Genomic DNA, 21,509 nt, shown 5'->3' with positions numbered 1-21,509 from the left:
AGGGAGCTGGACCCGGACTCCATGTCATTAATTAAGGGCCTGGGGAAAGGGACCATGGGGGGACCCCCACCAGGCTCCATCCCCTGCCTGCTCCCCCAGCCCCCCTGAGCGCCTCCCAATCCCTTCCCGCTCTCCCAGCCCTGTCAGTGGCTGCCCTGCTCACCCCAGCTCCCAGCACTTAAAAAAACCCCTCAAAAATAAAAAACCCAAAACAAACAAAAAAAAGCCCCGTGCTCACTGGCTCCTGCAAAGCACAGGGGTGATCACTGCTGCCCCCCCTGCCCTATGCTGCATGGGGGGGCCTGCCACGAGCCCCCACTCTGTCAATGGCTGCCCTGCCCGGCCCCAGTGCCTCAGTGCTTTAAAAAAAAAAGCCCTGCACTCACTGGCTGCTGCAGTGGCCATCGGGGCCTCTGGGGGTTCCTAGCAGAGCCCCCCATGCAGTGCGGGGCAGTGGGGATCGCTCCCCTGCCTGGCAGGAGCTGGTGAGTGCAGGACTTTGATTTTTTTTTTTTTAAAGATCCAGGATGCTGGTGCTGAGTGGGGCAGCCATTGACGGGGCTGGGACAGCAGGTTGGGGATAGGCCTATGTGATTCAGAGATTCGGCCAAATCGGCAGGAGCCAAACCTCCAAATTAGGTTCATCCAAATCAATTCAGGACAGTGATTTGAATCACTGAATAGAATCACTGTGCCCCGAATCAGCCAAATCCAAATCTGAAGCAAACGCTAGCCGCTTCACACAGGCCTAGTGTCTGATACAGGTCTGGCGGTGGGAGCTGCAGCACAGTGCATTATCAGGAATCATTTGCATTTATGAACTGAATGGCTCAGTCATCCTAAAGCATAGAGGGTAATGTAACTGAAGCAGAACTAAGGGTTTAGCGCTCTTTACAAGCTCCCTTTTAAAAAGCAGTTGAGGCAAACTTAATTACACTAGTAACTAACAGCATTAACTGAGCGATCTGAGATCATTACAGAAAGTAACTTTAGTACAGAAAGTTTAGTACAGTAACTTTAGTACTGTAGTAACTTTGCTACAGAAAGTTTAACTAGGCTAAGTTGTGAATATGTTGGCAACTTAGGCAGAGACGGGATTTGATGTCCTCCTTTTTCACTACTATTGACAATCCTCCCACTGAGCTGGACAGTTTAGGAACCCACTTGCCAATTTATCTCCCACTCTGAAAGGGGTTACCTGGTGTCAATCACGCAGAACAGACAATGCTATTTCTCTCATGCACAACAGAATCATTTGCACCAAGTTTTCAAAAGAGGAACTGCAGCCGCTCTCATAAAAGTGTGGGCAGTCAGCTCAAAAGCACATGCTGCACATGTTAGCAGAAGAATACAATGAAGAAGCATAAGAAAACTTGCTGAAATAAAACCTGCCAAACATCACTCACTCACACATAAAATAACAAACATCAAGAGGCAAGTAGATTTTAAAAGTTCAGTAGATTTAAAAATTTAACAGAGTAATCATGTCTAATTTACTTGTTCCACGTATAATAAATGGTGACTTATTTTATTAATCATTATACTGTACAATCATTTTCCTCATGTATTTCCTACCAGCTGCCTGCTATCTCCACCTTTTTGTGAAGATAGAATATAATATTATCATTGAAATAAACAATCTGATTTAGTTACTGAGGGCATGGGGGGGGGGGGAGGGGGGATTTGTTCTTCAAAACCAATGCCTCTCATGATAGATATACTTGCCTCTGACTTTTACTTGCTTCTAGCTCTATTTAGGGGCTGCACATGAGTAGCACAGTATCTCTTAAGATTTCATTTACCCTGGTTAAGTAGATTAAAATGCTTTAACATTTGCTGTAAAGTTGGAAGTGCTGATTTAACACTTTTATCCACAGTAAACAGGTGAATTTAAAGGTGACCACAGCAGTTTGATAGTAGTGTGATAACATGGGGCAACTTCTAACTATGAAGGGCTAGCATTTATAATCACCATATTAGGAAGTCTAGTATCTTCCAAACCCAGAAAAAAATCAAAAGGTCTATGTCATGAACCAGCAGCATTGTTCTCTTGCATAAATCATAATCCACTTTTGGAGACTAATGAAATGTTTTGGAATTAAGCCATACTGTGATCTCATATAAGCAGGCAGATTAACTTATTAGGGTCCTATGAAGTCCTTGTTGCAATCCTGATCCACGGCTTCTTACATCCCCTGCTATTTTATGGAAGGCTCAATCTCACATACAACATTTCTTATTTTAGCCAAGGCAGGTTTTGAGTCTTTCAGTGCTCTTTTTTAAACAGAGCACAGAGGCTGCTAAGCAGCATCAAACAGTACTTCACCTCTTCCCAGATCTAAATAGTTCTGCACAGCTAAGATCTCCAGCAACTTGTGAGCTCATGAAGTAGGAATATATAAAGCTGGGTACCTAACATGGTAAAAGTGACACACTTGATAAATTGCTTTTATTTTCTATCCCTCCTTCCACCAGCGAACAGTAAATACAACAGTTGACTGTTAACGCAGAGATTGAGCCAAATCTTGGTGCAAACAAGTGCAGTTAGCTCTCAATGTGCATTTCCCTAAAAGGTAACCAGTCAAAGTAATTGCCTGAATTTCTTACCCTACAGTTAAGCAGCGTGTAAAGTACATGGTCAGGCGTGGTTTGAGCTCTCCACTGTAAAACTTCTGAGAGGAAGAGGAACTACAATAAAGCAGAGTGATAATCATGATACACTGTGGATTTGTTTTCTTTAAAAGCAAGAAGCAGTTCCTTTCCCCTAGTTTATATAGCCCGTTCTTGCTTCTGTTTTATGTCTACACATAAACATCAGTGCCAGCAGTAACTGCTGAATGCTACCATATTTTTGTGGTGTAAGAGTGATATTATAGTCATGATGGTCCAGAAATTATGCAAGAGGCAAGGATTTCTTAGGGTGATATCTTTTATTAGACCAATATTGTAGCTAGTATGGAGTTAGACAAGTTTGCAAATGTGAGACATACTTCGTCATCTGATCAGACCTGACAAAGTATGTCTTGCATTTGAAAGCTTGTCTAACTCTACCCCAACTAAATAGTTGATCCAATCCAAGATATTACCCTAAGAAATCCTTTGCTTTACCAATATATTTGAGGTCATTTTGGAGGTTGTGCCATTTCTGGAATCATGTTTCACTACATTCACTTTCAAAGCAAGAAGTCTGTTCTCTGGATCTAACAATAGTTGCAGTCTCTCTCCCTACTGCCCTATTTTAATTTGTAACTAAGAAATCATCATATTTTGTAAAACATACCTTTGACTTCCCATAATTAATTATACCGCTAAGATCACCAGAAGCTCAACTGCAATACACATAAGAAAACTTAAAAAAAACAAAAAAATAAGATTAAAATTATACCTGCAAATGGAAGGCCCTGGATTTTGCTGAGCTATTGAAAAATCAAGTAGGGGATGAGTTATACTGGAAACACTGATAGCTGTTAACTATGTATGACACACTGTTCCACACTGTTCTTAGTCAAAATTAACAAAGACTTTAAAAATGAAGAGAATTGGTGGCCAGTGCCTATTCCAGTACTGTGTCTACCAGGACTCAAGAAATCTTATTTAAATTTATCAAACAGTAGAAAATATCTGATTAACAACAAAAGCTGCAGTTAAGCAATGTACAAGATGTATCTGAAAAACATCTTACCTTTCTGGCCTGATCGTTGTCTTCTATTTGACCCAGATCTCTGCCACTAGCCTGAGCAATTCTTTTTCCAGAGACCAGGTTCCCCACCATCACAGAGGCAGGACCAATTTCTAGAAGGTATTAGAAACAAACTGAGTATAATGAAAGCACTAGGTTTACGGAGGACAAGTCTTATTATCCTTTCTCTTGCCTCATGGAATTTTGCCCATTGCTGACTTTAGTGCATAATATCAGGGACATCCTACCAAGCATAAAAACCATGGAATCTCTTACATTTTCCAGCAAATATGTTCCTAGAGAGTTGATGAATCAGGGAGGACCTATTGGCTAGGGGCAGACATTACACACAAACCAGTTCAAGTGATCAGAAACTGGTTTAAACCTATAACAGAACAGACATTCAGTGTACATAAACCAGTTTCAAAATGGCTGAAACTGGTCTGAGATAAACCTGGTTGAATTTAGTATCAGACATAACTGATTTGGGTCAAACAGGTTTATGCAATGTCTGTCCTATACCCCTTGCTGGTTTAAGATAAACCAGACTCTCCCAGCATCTTGGCATGCTCTCTGGGCTTGGCGGAGCTCTGTTTTCTGATTCAGTGAGCTGGGCTGGCCCCTCTCTTCTGCTCTCTCACTGGAGCAGGGGCAGGCTGTGTCCAGACACCAGCCTGCTTTGGCCCCTGAGGCAAGTTCCTCCCTCTCTACCTCCTGGCAAATCCTGGGGACTGCAGCTGCTGTTTGCCAGCCCCAGCCACACCTCCATGGTTTGCCTGCAGCCAGGCAGGGACAGAGTTAATTCCTTCCTCTGTCCCCTCTCTCCCTCAGAATCCCAGGGGGGTTGGCTGTAGTCTCTGCAGCTTGCCTGCAGCCAGGCAGGGAGAGAATTAATTCAACAGCATGTCCTAGAGTGGCAGGAGAGAGGCAAGCTAGTCTCCTGTGTGAAGATCCAAGCCCTGGACCTGTGAGGCCAGAGCTAACAACTGCAGGACCAGACTGAGAGGAGGGAAGTGTTGGCAAAGACCTGACAATCATCACACATGCTGGAGATGTAGTTAAGGGAAGTTGCAGACAGCTTCACCAGAGAATGAAGAGAGATACATTTACATTATAAAGCAGAACATGTAAAAGGTGCAAATAAAAAAACAAAGCCTTTCTGAATGCCTGGCTGTAAGGAGACACTTTGCCCTCAGGATTAGTAAAACTAATTCTTGTCCTCCTGGTTTACATTCTAAGTTAGACTAAGTTGTGTATACTGTGTCTTACTGGGCTTTATCTTAAGTGAAGACTTTTGGTAGTTCCCTGTTGTATGCTTTGCAAATTGCTGTGTTCAATACGTGCTTACTTCAGAGAAAGGACTTCTCCCCCATCCCCACTCCTCAGTCTGGCAGCAGCTGCCCCCCTCCCCAGGCTGGTGGCTGACATCCCGTGTGTTGTGCTAGCCTTGGCTGGTGCCTGGCCATGCCCCCTGTGTTCCAGTGGGGGGGGGGGTGAGAGCCTTGGAGGCCATCTCTCTTCTCTCCCCTTTGTCACTAGCTGGCAGGCATGGTCTAGCACACCTCCTCCCCCCCCCCCCCCGGCTTGATCCACTGCAGGCATGTGGCTGCATTTCCTGGTTTTAACAGAAAATGTCTTTCCAGTTATTGATCAGTTTAAGCTGCACAGCTTAGATTAACCTGCAAAGAGTGAATCAATTCAGGCTTGGGCTTTTTGAATATCTGTCCCTAGCCATTGACAAGTAGTCACTGTATGTTTCTGCATCTCATTTTTCATTAGTAATTTCCTTTAGATAAAGGTAAAAGCATCAACATTTTAAACTTTCTCATATGGAAATGAGTATTAGGGTTGTTAAACAATAAAAATATTATGGAATTCTAATATACCAAAAACACTGAAAAAAGACATCATGACTATTATTTCTCTCATAAGCTGTCCTTCACTGGGTTTATGCTGGGTATTGTAAGCTGGAGACTACCTAACCTTGCACTGAATGCTCTCATCCAAGACATGATCACATTGTTATTTTTGCTTTGGACCCTAAGAGTCGACTGTGGATAAAGTATCAGCTGAACTGAGCTTAGTCTATCAAGGATGTGCAAACCTTGTACATATGACAGGCAACAAAGGGATATGACGAAATACAAAATTTTCAAAACTAGAGGAGGATCTTAGTTATTCTGCTTTAAAAACAAATTTGACCAGGGAGATCCATAAGTATAAATGAGAGGATGATATGGAGCCTTCAGCTGCTGTTCTATAGCTGGTCTTCCTCCATGACTAGTCACCTTATTACCATTTGCAGCATCTGCACATATCACATCCAAACAAAACCTCTAGTTCAGGAACAGTTGGCATTTCATCTGGGATGTGGCAACAAGAATCTATCAAACTGCAACTTCAGGTAACATCTCATTATTTAGTTGCTTGACAAGCTACTATCAGTGTCTGTTATTGCATTTTTTAAATTGTTTGGGTTCTCAAACATTTGTCCCAGAGTAGAGAAACAAGAAAACTCTTTTTGCAAATAAATATTGGTTCAGTAATGGACAACCCCAGATTTGAGACACTGTAGGAAAGGATTTTCCAGATTCCATAGTATTTTCATGTTCAAAATCATTAGCACTCTATCACAAGTATGCACCAAGTCAGAGCCACAGACCCAGGCACCTCAAATCATGCAAGTTCAAAATTTACATTCAAATTTACAGCATGGGCCCAACCTTGTGGGCAAAGTGACTGATTATTGGCTTCGAGTCACTGAACATAGGACTGGAAAAGATCTCCGGAGTCAGCAATTTCAGTCCCTTCTTACTACAGGAAACAATGGTATTTCCCTTCACAGATATAATTCCCTTCACAAACTTATCAAGATCCCATCTTAAAACTAATTAGGAAAGGGCAGGAAAAAGAACTGTCAAAAAAACTGTTACAGAACCTTACTCCTGGGATGGAGCTGCTTCTAAACTCCATCCTAAATTTATTCATGGGCAGTTTGTACCCATTTGTTCTTGTGCCAGCATTGTCCCTTAGCTTAAATAGTACTTTTTACACGTTTGTGTTTATCCTTTTCATGCATTTGTAAGGATCAGTTATATCCTTTCTCAGCCTCTATTTTGTTAGGCTAGAATAAAACAAGCTACGGTTTTCTTGTCTGCTCTTCTATGACAGGATCTCCATTTCCCTAATGATCGTAATGGCCTTTCCCTGTATGCGTTCCAGTTTGTAATCAACTTATTTGGTCATGGGGTGACCAGAACCATATAAAGAATACCACATAAAGTTTTACTTTTTACAGTGGCACTAATAATTTCCTCTCTCTACTGGAGTCCTGAGTATTTTTTTGCAACCCAAGGTTTTCTTTTTCCCTCTACTGTCTTCTATTACAAAACTATGTTTCACGAGTTACCAAGTACTTTTAGGAAAACAAATATACCATTAGAGATGGGATAAAAGTATTTGAAGGAAAAGGGATGTATTTGGTAGCTGTGTTGGTCTGAGACGAAAAGAAATGCAAAACTCTAGAACTCCAGGTATCGTCTCTGAACCAAGAGTTCTAGAGTTTTGCACTTCTTTTTGAAGGAAAAGAGCACCCACGACTCCTGGAGGCATTGCAGCATCCTGTAACACCACAAACAAACTATCAATAAACGTTCCTAATGCAGTTACCCATCTTACCTGGCTGTTTTTGTCTTGGTTTTGGTAGGTTTGTTACACAGGTGTGGGGACACATCAACACATTGCAGGGATGCAAGGAGCCTTCCAAAAAGAGCTGTTTGGTTTCTGATAAGTGTATTCCTCCTAGTGGGGTCTTTGGGAGCGTGTTTGCTGGTACTAGGGCTAAACAATAAACCCCCACTTGATGAATACTGTCAATAGCCTAAAAAAATTCAAGTTGGAGTTAATGAAGTATGGTGAATTTGTTATTATTATTACAATACTTGTTTCTCTAAACTGCTGCAGAAAGCCAAAAATAACTACTTGTTACTATAAACATAATCTTCAGCAATATGAAAGAAAGAAAGTTTTTTTTCGTATTAGGTATGAGTGAAAGGAAATCCAAAAAATAATTGATGCATTGAAAAAAAATAAAATAAAAACTTTAGATGGCTACAAATACTGAGATGACCATTAAGTGAAGACCCTGGTGATGTCCACTTACGGTGTCTATACATGTGCTCTAGGATGGGGAGGAGGGGTGCGTTTTAATTAGAGCAGCTGTGCACTTTAAAGCTCATCTGACAAGTTTTAGTTAAAACACCCCCACCACCATTTTGAAGTGCAGACACTGAATACACATGATGGTTAGGCATGCTGGAGTGTTCTAATTAGAACTTTTTAATTGAGCGCTCTAATTAGAATGCTCCAACAGACTCAGTGCGTCTGCTCCCATGCATTCTAATTAGATTGTGTCGGAGCACATGTATAGGCACCCTTAGATTTCAGCTGATGTGCCTAGCACCCTTCCTACATGTGCTCTCCTAATAGTTTTCTATTAGATGTAGTATGCAGAAAGACAATCATAGGTGATTTTAATCTGTTCACTTTTTTCAGCATTACCGTTGAAAGGGACACTATCACCCTAAAATTCAGACCATTTGAAAAAGAGCTACAACAATTTCAGATGTTGCACCCACATCTCAGCCCTCTGACCAATATCATTTTTTAATTTATGGAAAATGTTTTTCTCCCTAATCACCAAGTGACAGATACTCAGAAAGAAACTAATAGATCACACAAGGGAGCTAGGAAACTGACTTATTCCAAATGCGCAAGGAAAAATAAGAAATTGACTCTTTAATCCTTTACTTCAGATGACTTTTGTCCCTGCTTGAAAAGATTGCAAGTACAATTTTCTCAGAGAAAAATATTGTTTGAGCTGTTAAGTTCAGTATTTACATTAATAAAATGAGTTATTAAACCAAATATGAACATATGTATCTGTAGATTCTTTAAATCCAGATTTACAGATTAAAATTTTTCCTTATTTTTAACCTATACATTGCAGGAATGTGCTAAGGCAAGGGATCTGAAAAATTAAACTGACTTCCACTGTCCAGACAGAGAAGAGCAAACTGCAAACAGTATGGCTGATGGGAAGTCAAGGTTTGTAAAAATCTCATTTATTTAATAACCAAAACTTTATTTTTAGCAAAGATGAAAACGTTTATGCATACCCACTCACACCTCTGCAGGTCCCACTAAAGATAAAATCTTGTATTTTAGATATACTATAAAAACATCAATATGTCTCTTCCAGTATATATTTAATGATGACTAGATGATATTCAGCTTTCCTTTTTCCTATTTTTGAACTAAGAATGTACTGAACAGAAAGAGTAGCTCAGGGGTGGGCAATTATTTTGGGCGGAGGGCCGCTTACTGAGTTTTGGCAAGCCATTAAGGGCCGTATGACAGGCAGCCCAGGGCAGATTAACATAAATTTTCTAATTTTTTTTTTAGGGGCCCCGCGGGCCAGATAGAATGGTTTGGCAGGCCGCATCCAGCCTGCGGGCTGCATTTTGCCCACCCCTGGAGTAGCTACTCCACCATAACCATAAGCTGAGATGTTTGTAGTCCTTGTGCGTCCCACTGTAGGTACACATGTGCTATATATGAGTGAGATTGGACTGTTTTGAACAGCAGCAACTGCTGGGGCTCTGCCCACCTTTTGCATTCCCGAGTCCCTGTTAGAGGGTGTAAAGAATAGAGAGTCTGTGGCTCTCCATTAGTTACCTCTCAGCTCATATACTAGTTCTATACTAGCTGAGGACTCAGTGATGGAGGGTGTCACTGGATCCCCACTTACATCATCATTTTGATGAGTCACGGTTGCTGTCAGGTAGGTAGGTAATTGTTCTTTCTTTTTTGAGTAGACGGCAGCCTGGATCCCAGTGCAACTATGTAGCAAGAAATACCCATTTTGGGTGTGTGCTGGGGAGTATCAGTCTAATGGTTATGGTGCTCAGCATATGGTGTTATGTAGAGAAGTCTAATTGCAAATGCTTGGCCAAAAATCAGCAGTAGGTTGCTCCAAATGACCATTTTGCAGATCTTTGGCAACTGGCACATTTCTGAAGCAAGCAAATGATCTGCTTGAGGTCTGGTGGAATGAGCCTTAATATTCAGAGTTAGAGGTAAGCCAAGCAGCTGGTAAAAGTAGTGGGGTACATTCTGTTATTCTTTGTGATAAGATAGGCCATCGTTTGCCATGGATGACAAGTCAGAAAAGGATAAGTAGACAACCTGAACTCTTTGTTTCTGCCAATGTAGTACTGTGAGCATCTGGGAACACCTCCTATATATAATTTTACTCATAAAAGAGGATACATACACAGTAAGATGAGACCTAGGTTTTTTGATTCAGCTTAGAGGTAAACTTGGAACAAGGTATGTTGATCACTTCATATCCATGACATATCATATAGGGAGGGCCAGCCACAGGTGCTTGGACCACTTTCAAATTCTTGGCTGAGGTGGTTACAATGAGGAATATTTTCTTCAGAATCAAATGAAGAAAGAAGCAATATGTAAGGGACTCTACAGAAAGCCCCCATGAGTCTCAAGAGGACAATACTTAAGGTCCCAGGAAGAAGTAGACTCTTTGGCAAATACATATGTATGTGGCAGGTATTTATGGAACTTACTCTTGTAGGGTGAGAGAAATCTGGGTATGACTAACTAGGAGACAGCAAGCTAAAAATCGCACTACAGTGGAACTGGACAAAAGTCTGGAATACCAGAAATGCAGCCACTAGTAGAGTATCTGTGGTAGTAAAGCTAGCAAAATGCCAGGGCTGTGCTCTCTCTTCTGACAGTTTTGTTTTACGCTGGACCTCTTCCTGCTCTGTTATCAGGAGCTCTTGGAATTGTCTAGGCAGCCCCTGTCCATGGCACGTAATCAGACAATATCCAGACTATCATCAGGTGGAGGAACTGAAAATCTGGATGAAGTATCTCCTAGTACTACTGTCTGAACTGTCTGAGCTGGATGAACACTTACAACTGATCAGTCAGTCCAGAATGCAGCTCTAATAATGATTGTGACTGTCTCCTGAATTCAGAAATCACTCTAGGGATCAAGGGAATTAATAGAAAGACATCAAAGGAGACCTGAACTTCACTACAGTGGAATATATTGGACAAAGAAGCCTTCTGAGAGGAAGTTGCGTTAGCCAAGGAAATGGAAGTTCCCTTAATTTTTTTTTGCTGTTCTCTCATTGGCAACGTAAGTGGTAAAATAATGCCCTCTGCATGTGGAGCTGTATTTGGGCTCTACATGTGAACCTTCATTTTGTGTATAGATGGGTAACAATTTTCTTGACTGAGACATTAGCACCGGACTAATGTCAGGTGCCTGCGCCATCAGTGCCAAGGCTTTTGAGGTTTTGCAAGATAAGGTTTCCAGTGCCTGCTGAGATCATGGGTTCTGAAAGAAAAGAGTTTACACAAATAGTATCTATTAGGATGGTCCCCTAAGTCGGAAAGACCTCAAATATAACCAAGTCTTGTCAGAGGATGAGCATGGTTTAAGCCCTGAAGGCTTGAGTGTGTCCTGAAGTAGGAAATTCTGTGTCCTGTGGTACAGGAAGATCCTCCAGTGCTTTTCTTCCTCTTTTGGGATGTCCAAATAAAGGAAGTTTGAGGGTCAATATTACTTCACAGATTTGATCAAAAGAAAGTTTTGAGGTTTAAGAAAATTAGCTGGTTGGGCATTTCCTGTATTCCATTTGGTTGCCCAGGGGAATAAGAAGTGGGTTTCAGCTCCTCCATCCTTCATGCTCTCGCACAGCAGCACAAAGAGGCACAGAACACGTGCAGCTCAGGTGACCACCACTATTCGAAGGAATCTGACCTTGCTTTCATCAGACACACCCATACAGCTGCATACTCATGTACTCAGAGCACAAATGTCAAGTTACTTTCTCCATAATGACTGGCAGTTCAACAAAAGAAATATCCAATAAGAAAAACTGGGAGCATTACCTGGAGAACTCTACTCATCCACTGAAAACTGTCTTCCTCTGTAGAATCTGGCCTTTGTTCAGCAACAATAACTATCCTCTCATCATGGAGTACACTCACTGAAAACACTGCTATTCTGTAGAACAGAAAAAAAGGGTACTGGGTAAGGGTATCGGAAGCTGCAGAAAAGATTATTCTTAACTTGTTGTCACAGTTATTTGTTTCTTATTATTCAGAGAATGGAGCTTTATGTACAATTTGTTATGGCAAAAAACAAAAAGCCCCTGTTACATGAAACCCTGCAATAGCTGTTAAATCAACTGGCTTTGGAGAAAAGCTACTGCAAAGACATGAAATAGCAGTAAATTATTTTCTTTTCCTTTTATTTTTCAAGGAGTGTTCCAACTGGTCTTCGCTTCATTAGCCTTCATCTTTTCAAAGATAAATGAAGGCTACGATTATTTAGGGCCCTAGTAATATAGTAATTGTTTGAAGTTTGGAACAAAGTGCTGCAAGCTAATGCTTTATAAACATTAGCTCTGATCATTGAAGAAGATTCCATAACTTCTTACACATACGCAAATTAAAACAATCCTTTTTAGAGGGTGACATACGAGGTAAATAAGTTGGGCTTGAATATCTTCTGCAACGTGCAAGTCATTCACAATGTGCAATTTTGCAATGGCCTGAAATTTGAACACTGAATACCTTAGAAGACTCTATGGGATCTTAGACACACAGGTATGTATAACCCATTGTCTTCTAAGGTGTGCAGTATTTACATGATGGCTGCTTGCAGACATTAAAAAAAAACCCCAAAACAAAACCATGCTTTACCAGAAGCAGCAATGCATTACTTTGACCCGGGTCTGCAGTGTATGTATAGATTGGGTGCTTCAGCGGGGCTTTTTTGTGCTTTTATCTAATAGCTGATTCAATCCGGTATTAGATAAAAGTGCCAAAAAAGCCCTAATGCTGGGTCCAACTAATGTGCTGCCTTTTCTGGGTATGTACCGGGCTCAGCATGGGAGTGTGTGGTGGGTTTTGTTTGTTTGGTTTATTTTTTTATTTTTATTTTTTTTGGGGGGGAGGGGGGAGGGAAACAGGGTTTAACATCTGCAAGCAGCTGTATATTTTAAAAGGTGCCTGGCCCCCAGCACAGAAAACAAAAACCAAAATTAGGTGCCTAGGCTCTGTATACAGATATGGACAGAGACAGATACCTCAAAAGGGGCAAGCCAAAAGGTGTGTACAGTGAATTAAGTTGTTTAGAAGCCAGGAGAAAATGGTTTAATCTGAACTTCCCAACTTTGGAGCTAAGGTGCTTGAAGCAGGGAGGCATTTCTATCCACACAGAGTGCATAGCATAGGAGTCTCTCCTGATGGCACGTTCCTAAATCCAGTCTTTAAAAGGGATCACCCATTTCTCTGAAATGCAGCCAATAAAGGAGGAGGTAGTTTCACTTGCCACCATTTACTTAATGACCTAGAGTCATTAAATGGTTAGAGTGCCCATTCAAGAAGGGCGAGACCTGGATTTTACATCCTCTTTAGCTTCACGGATTTCAAAACCATCTCTCCCTAACTCCATGGAGAGTAGCCTAACCACAGGCTCCCAGTGCTTAGCCAGGGCAGTTTTGTGATTATACAGAAGCAGGACTGCACAAACCTAGGGAATTTTAAAGTTAAATTCTTAGGTGCCTCCAGGATTTGGCAGTTGGAAAGCAAAGGGTTTTGAACAGCAGTTTTGGATCTAAATATCTAAAGCCTGCTGAAATCCTGTTTTGGATGTGGCCTTATTTATTCAGGAAGAGTCTGCAATAGTTTCTCTTTATTCTGGCCATTTGTACCATGTAAACTGTACACAGAATCTTATGGGGTACTGGCTGTCTCAAGCATTTTAAAGACTAGGACAATTAGACATGCTCTAAGCAAAACAGAGATTTCTATTTAAAAGAAAAGAAAAACAAAGCAAACCTTCCCCTGTAGACAAATTTCATTGGTTCCACTGCGAGTGCAGTTGCTACAATGTCATCAGCATTGTGTCTTCTTCCACTGACGACCATCAGACCATCCATTTTGCCGATAACGAAAACAAGCCCACCTGGTCCTATAAATCCTAGTAATCCAGTCCTTATAAAAGGGTATTCACTTATAGGAGCTCCTGAACTGGTCATAGGAAACACCTGTAAAACATAGAAATGCAGTCCTTACAGAACACAATCCCAAGTGCTCAGAGAGCACCTTTGGTTTCAACAGGACTTGGAGCAGTCATATCACTCAGGAAAAACTTGATTGTCAAGATGAGCACCATGTTGCTCTCCATTTATCACCATAAAAACTTGTAACAAGGACTCGTCTGGAGGGAAAAGTGTGATGTAGGAAGGTAACAGCAGTGCCAGGCCTTGGTTTAGCACACTTTGTGTGGCTTCAGCTCCATAAATAATATACAATGCAAAAACCAAATTAATAACAACAGTTTTTTTGTGGAATAGAAGTAAATTTAGGTTACTAATAAAGAGCAATTAAGAGACTAATTGTTTCTGGGGATGTCCTTCCCTATTACAATAATGCATTTTTTAAAACCACCAAAAGTAGTAGAGTTAGTTTAACATGCTGTGCAGTAATGGTTCTTAAAACCAATACATTTTACACAAGTTAAATGTTTCTACATTATTGCCTTATCCTCCATGTTTATGCTGTACCATAGAGAGCTGCACAGAGCTACCCAAGCTAGCTCACTTTGTACAAGAGTTGTTGTACAAGGTGTACAAGAGTTGTTCCTACTCTTTCCCTCCAACACTGACCAATGAGAACAATTCACCATAAGTTTCTCATTTAAAATGTTTCAGTTCAATTTTTCTCTGTATTTCCCTGTCTGGTAACCTTTTCATACTGGCCTCAATTTAAGTTTAATTTGAAAAATAGACAGTCCCTATGGGGCAATCAATGGAACAATCTTCATCATAAAAATTCAGTACACAAAACAACAAGTAGATTCTACAAATTCAAAAAATGATACTTTAGGCCAGCAACGTCTAACTGACAGCCCATGGTCCACATTCGGCCTGTGAGAGGCTTAGTTGTGACCAGGGACAGGGCGGTGGAGGGCAGCAGGGCCCAGGGAACTGAAGGTGAGCCCAGGGCCACACAGGCTGGAGGTGCAGCAGCAGGGAGAGGGAAGAAACACAGGTACATGGTGCAGTGGAGTGGGGCAGGGGATGGGACACAGGTGCAGTAGGGGAGGATGGGGCATCTGCATGGTACAGTAGTGTGGGGAGCATCTGCATGGCTGGGGGGAGGCATGGCTTGGCCTTTTGCAGCTAGCTTGGCCCCCACTAGTGTTGCCTGCAAGGTGTTTGGGTCCCAGTCACTTAGAAACTGGACAGGCCTGCTTTAGGCATTTTAAACATAAACAGCAAAGGAGCAATTAGGAACAAGGCAACAGTGGTAAGCCAGGATGCTTTCTACCATTAAATCTCTTTAAGATGTACATCTGCGAGGATATTTGCAGAAAAGCAATCTTCTAACATTGGCTTAGTTGTGAGATTGTTGGCGTGGCTTTAAGCTACACATATGAAGTAGCTTTCAAAGCGTACACATTAGCCATCAAGCTGAACACAGAACTTGCCTACTGAACTTTGCCTCTCCCTCTCACTTGCCTTGTATTGATTGTTACCTCTGCTTATTGCTTCAACATCAGATTGCAACCTCTTTAGTTCTGGGACTGTGCCTTTCTAAAGATTTATAAGGTACTAAGTGAAACTGGGCTCCACTATAGATTGCATACTGTACCTCCTTAAGCCTTCCAAAACTGGCATCACTAATAAAAAAACCCATTATTAGCGTGAACAAGGATCTCCAAAAATATCTTCTGAAGACAAAAAATGCTAAAAAGAAAAGATTCTGTATTGTACCTTTCCTTAGACTCACCTCAAAAGTGTTTTTGGTCATGCCTGAGAGTCCATAATATGATGTACCTGTTGCAATTGCACATACACAAAGTTCCCCTATTTCATCTGTTTTACAGAGTTGAGGAATTCCGTCTGGCTTCACTGAACACATTATGGCTGAAGAAAAAGCAAAAAACTTTCAAATATTTTATTAAAAAACAACTATAGGACAAAGTAAAGTGAGAGGAAGAATCTATGATCTGGAAACTTCAATGCATAAAGCACATGTACACGTGACTATCAAAGAAACACTGTTTGTGAAACAAAGACATTTTACATCAAAGATAAATTAATATTTATAGTACAAAAGTGTCAGGAACTTTATATAAATCTAGTCTGAAAAACAAAACTGAATGTGGCCTGATTCCCTTGCTTTTGTGATACCTTTGCAAAACGTGACTGCACCTTGTATCATATGTACTGAAAAATCTATTTACTATGGTCACTGTAAAATAAACTATTTTAGTTGGGTTGCTTGCTGATAATTACATTGTACAACAAACATAAAGCCATGAAGTTTAGCTTTCACCAATAAGCAAAACCCATGCAAAAACTAAGTTTTTTCTGCTTAATGGTCTAGTATGCCAGTTAATGTGTACACACATTCAAATAGCCTGGGAGAATTCTCACAGATTTGCTCTCCAGGTAGAGAAACCCAAAGTCACATACAGAGACATTCAAATGCTGATGCCCTGAAGAGTGTGGATCTTGCAGTGCTGATAACTGTGCATCTGAGAGGGCAGGCAGGCAGGAAGGTTGCCCTGTGCACACATCTCAGCTTCCCTAGTCTGCCTGGTGAGAGATGGCAGCAGTGCATAGGGCAGCCCTGATGGGCTGACCCAGACTGCCCATGGTCAGCCTACGGTTCCCTGCAGCACAGTGTGAGGGTTGCGAAGGGGCAGTGTTCAGGAACAGCAGAGTCCAGCGAGCAACTGGCAGGGAGGGGGAGAATCTGGAGGGCTATGTTCTCTTGTGAGTTAAATTATGTTGGCGCAGAAGGACGCCAAAGGAAGCAGGAAAACTGGCAACAGGAAGGTCACCCAGCAAGTCAGTTGATGGTGTGACAGGCTGATGCATCGTATCACTGCAATAAAGATCCTGTTGAATTTCTGCTCTTTCCAGTCATAAGCATAAGATTAAGATCAGGTATGCCTTTTAGCAGCTTACCCTGGAGTAGGAACCTGTCAAGAACATAAACTCTGCAATTGGAAAGAAGCCAGGGTGACAGAGTGAAGAGAGAAGCAGACCAGAATGTCTTTATATGTGTAAGTGTAAAAGTCCTGGAAACTGCTTTTTCACTTACTGTAAAGGTAATCATAATACAATAGCTTGCTTTAAACTGGATCAGCCTACATAATCCAGTACAATCTGATATATCTAGAGAATTATTTTATATTATGATTATTAGAAAAAAAAAATCTTAACTTGCTTCAGTTGTAAATGTGCAACTGAGAGTTTATTTGGTATATAATTTAGCAGTTCTAGAAAGAAAAACTAAAGTATTAGCCTTTTCCAATCTGCACAGCAGTTGTATAAAATCAATTTAGATGTTAAATCTAGATGTCATCTTTAAACGTCCTTTAGTCTGAATTTATCACGACCATATTCTAAAAACATTTATCTTTTTTTATAATAATCCAATTGTGCCTCGGCACAGGAGCTTAGGGAAACATTTTGCAAGTTTTTGGCAAGGAGCTTTTTTATATTTTACAGTAGCTTATTTTATAATCTACAGTACAGTACTGACCTGGGTTACAGCTATGTATAACAATGTTCTAAACTCTGAACTTATGGTTCAAGTATTTGTGTTTTTTGGCCCAGCTATCTAATGGTAACACATCAGTACTTCTTCGTGAGCAAAACAGAGTAAATCATTTAAAATGAAAGTTGTTACTAATGAGTGGAAGAAGCAGCAGAGTCAACATAGAAGAGAAGATGCTTCTTGGTGTTTTGTCATGTATTAAAACACCCATATTCTCATGCAAGTGTTTCTTGTTTATTCAGAAAATATGGTATTTGCAGCCACTGAACAGTGCAATAAATGAAAAAGGTTCATATGTTCCACAAAGCACGTTTCAGAGAATCCAGTTCTAATACCTACCTCCTGGCATCACCAAGCCAACGTCTTGCACAGTTAAAACAGAAAGCTTTTCTTCAGAATCCACTCGAATTACTCCGTAGGTAAGACCATGCATGGACAATACTCCTCTGCCAGGGGGCTGATTGCTGTCATCTGTTGGCCTGGAACAATTGTTTATAATTTTAAGAGACAGGATGCCTTAAACAGCAAATGCTAGTATTTCCCTGTTCTCAGTGGAATACCATAACAAATACCAAGTATTTATGATCACATTTAATAGTAGTATATTTCAGATTTAATTTGGATTTATTCTTCATCTCCTTAATCTTTGCTTTTACATCTGACCTAATCTTTGTCTCCAATCACTATTGGAAACTCAATATACCACCCTTTCAATTTCAGTGCCTATCCAAAAATGCACTGCTATAGAGATTAAGGTAATACATAGTATTTACACACTGCAACTTGTTTAATCTTCAGAGTTTTACAAACCTTAATTCAGTCCTGTCAATGAGAGGAGTTAGCCCCATTTCACAGATACAAAGGAAAAGATGAAGGAGTGAAGAGAGTGAAAGATATTAAGGACTCTAGAGTTTTTTACACTCAGTTTCTACATTTAGGCTATATATATAGACAGGCAGACACACACCATGACACAATTATGTTAAAATATGACTATCTTTCCATACTAAATTTTTATGTGACAATAACTCCTGCATGTTACATGAATTTAAGACTCTGTGAATGGCAATTCCTTGATTTGCCTAAATTCACCCCCACAGGGCGTGTCCAGATGATTGTGGTCGTGCGGTATGGGGTGCTGCAAACACATATTCAGGGGTTGAAAAAACCCATGGAAAAAAACCCAGAGCAATGCACGTTTGGCCAGCGTGTGCTGCTGAAAAACGGAGCTGGCCCACCCAGAGCCTGCTCTGCTGCCGGTCAGGCTCCGCACGGCAGAATTGCCTTGGCAGCAGCCCCGAGAAGCCCCCAGGTAAGGCTGCTGGGGCAACTTGCTGCGCGCCAAAGCACACACAGCATGGGCATTCCCCAGGGACAAGAAGCGGCGGTGCAAGGTGCGCCGCTGCTTCTTGTCCCTGGGATACCAAAAGTCTATGCATGTCTGAACACACCCACAAATATTACGTGATTCTACAACACAGGCAATAGGGTGCTTTGTCAGCTTGTTTCAGTACTTTTGTATTAGCAACTCCAATATTATGTATACAGTCTGCAGCTTGAACAAGCTAACTTTGACTTACACAAGTTATTGATTTCAGAATGAAGTGTGAGGGTTTCTATGGTTGGCTAGAAACTCATACCACATTATGTACTAAAATGCAAAACTCAGGGCAACATGATGCTGATTTGGTTAAGGATAATGCTCCTTTGTAATGCAGACAGATTCAAGATATTTTCAAGATCAATGAAAGAGCCAATGTTCATCTCAAGTTTTTGCAGTTTTGCTATGCAATCCATCATAACACAAGCTTCTGTTAAAAGATAATATTCTTATTATATGACATATCTCCTCTGCCATGCTTGAAATACTAGATGGGCCCCAGGCAATCAGGGTCATGTAAGACTTGTAGTGATTGGTACCATAAATTTCAATTAATAGGTGTTATGAGGCATATTTCTCAAGTGACACTGTCAACAAAAAGGGCTATGGGCATGCTTGAAAATGCATTAGAGCATAACAAATGGAGACTAGTAAACAAGTAGCTATGATTAATAATGGTCCCATCATTTAATTTAGTAGTCTCTCAACCACATTATTGATCAACTTTCTCTCACCCTTTCCCTCCTAACTGCACACACATTGTTCATACAATGCTAAAGATGAAAATCAAATGTCTAATTAATACACATTTTTCCTCACACAATTAATAGGGCAAAGGCTGGTTCATAATCCTGCATACATTTCCCTTATTTTACTTAGTGCATCCAGATTTGAAGATTCTGGAATACAGTTTAGTAGCAGCTCTTGCTATGCAACCACAAGCCTCTCGAACTTGTATCTCTACTAAGCAGTTGAGAGAAGAGGGAACTCGAGTAGCCTGATTCCAAGATATGAAGACTTTTTAGCTTACGAACAATATCCTGAACTGCATTTCCACACTAGACATTTCTAAGAACAGAGGGTCATTAGAGGAAAGAGGAGAAGTTTTGTGATTAAGACACAAAAACAACAAGGTAAATATTGTAGTTCCACCTATATTACAGACTAACTGAACTTGTGCATGTTATTTACCATATCTGTACCTCAGTTTTCCTATCTATGAAATGGGGATAAGAGACACCTCTTACTTCAAAGTGTTCAAGTTTGTTTATATTAAAAATTGGTAAAGCAGTTTGAGATCTTTGCATTAAAAGATCATATGTGCAAAAGCACCAACATCCCTCTTGTTTAAAAACATAAACCTTGTATTTTAATCAGTTTTTACTTGGCTTTTCATTCACTGACCATAGTAAAATGACTTACACTTAAAATTAAGCACTTGTTTAAGCTTAAGGGCTGTTGTGAACCAGAGATATTTTTTCAAACAGAGTGGCACAAACAACTTGATCAGAATTATGTATAAGAAATTATTTTTTTCACCTTTCAGCTACATTTCATAGCTTTGGTTTCTGGTTAAATAACTGTTCATTTATTACTAACGGTACTTTTCTACACTCCAGATTATAATGTGTCACAAAATTCAGGGTTGGTTGCCACTATCTTCACAATCATGAATACAAGGGTTTAGCAGCTTTCCTGGGAGCGCAGCATGTTGAGCCAGGCAGAGCAGCCCTACCTGGTGGGGGGCCTGGGAGACACGGGCTGGGGAAGGTCAACCTGCCAGCTCAGTGATGCTCCGACCTGGCTCAACACACTGTGGAGAGGCTGGCTGGGGCACGAGGGTGCCTTGCACTGAAGCACCCTCATAACCAAGCCTGCCCCATCAGTGTCTACACATACGTGGCTGTGCAGTAAAAAACCTGGCTTCAGGATAGTACTTGTATTTACAAGTATCATCCTGCAATGGAGTTAATTAGTATCCTGAGGCCTAATAAGGCTGCATGTGTACAGGTTGAGTCTTTACTGTAGAGCTAATTAGTCAGCTAATAAACTGCAGTAAACGTCTTGCATAGATGTACCTGTTGAGTCCTAGAATCCCACGATTTCCCCCTTTTACTGTTACATTTCATTTATCTCATTTTAATAAACTTGAGTTGTCCCAGTCTTTTACCAGAGCTGGATTTTAACTATTGGTCTGTTTACTTTTACATTAAAATCATATTATGAAATTGGTAACTGTTGTGCGTCTCTAAAATGAATTACTGTGCAGTAAATTCTACATGTCTTACCGTTATACAAATAAAGATAGATGCAAAATGTACCCATTTTGTAGAAACTAACTATGTAGCATTGATCTTGAATTAATATGATCTTTCATTTCTTTGTTTTGAAACTGAATGTTCTGAATACTATTTTAATTTGTGCAACACCGTACCTTCGAATAGCCACAGTGAGAGCTTCTGGTGAACTAGCACATGGACAAATGACCTCCTGTCTTAGGCCTTTACTTTGGAAGACATTGAGAAATGCATCACAGGAAGAAATTGACCCTGAAGAGAAAAAACAATAAAAGAAAAATAATCTCATTTCTGAAGCAATGCTATTGACACATCAAACATCTTTGTTCAAGTATGTTGGTTTTTCATGACAAAATATTTAGCAATCATCTAAGACAACTAGGAAAAGATTACTGTATTTACTTGAATATGGTACAATTGTCCCCCGTCCCCACAATCAGCATGGGGAAGAAAGCCTCTTGTCTCACATTCA

The 21,509-nt window shown here is 40.6% G+C and overlaps 1 protein-coding gene across 10 annotated transcripts in view; it reads right to left on the bottom strand.

Annotated features, from left to right (window-relative positions):
- The window catches only part of DIP2C (disco interacting protein 2 homolog C), a 464,954-nt gene that overhangs the window by 81,337 nt on the left and 362,108 nt on the right, over nt 1–21,509 (bottom strand). For all 10 annotated transcript variants that reach the window (XM_059729168.1, XM_059729169.1, XM_019498679.2 and 7 more), the window contains 8 exons: nt 21,175–21,289; nt 17,699–17,838; nt 15,578–15,714; nt 13,622–13,830; nt 11,666–11,780; nt 7,358–7,559; nt 3,683–3,792; nt 2,608–2,688 (listed from right to left, as the gene is read on the bottom strand). In XM_059729168.1, the coding sequence (XP_059585151.1) occupies nt 2,608–2,688; nt 3,683–3,792; nt 7,358–7,559; nt 11,666–11,780; nt 13,622–13,830; nt 15,578–15,714; nt 17,699–17,838; nt 21,175–21,289 (1,109 nt within the window). The remainder of the gene's footprint in view (nt 1–2,607; nt 2,689–3,682; nt 3,793–7,357; nt 7,560–11,665; nt 11,781–13,621; nt 13,831–15,577; nt 15,715–17,698; nt 17,839–21,174; nt 21,290–21,509) is intronic.

Source organism: Alligator mississippiensis, chromosome 5 (assembly GCF_030867095.1).
Source record: "Alligator mississippiensis isolate rAllMis1 chromosome 5, rAllMis1, whole genome shotgun sequence".
NCBI classification, from domain to species: domain Eukaryota; kingdom Metazoa; phylum Chordata; order Crocodylia; family Alligatoridae; genus Alligator; species Alligator mississippiensis.
The sequence above is the reverse complement of the archived record's forward strand: the minus strand, read 5'-3'. Positions and strand labels throughout refer to the sequence as shown.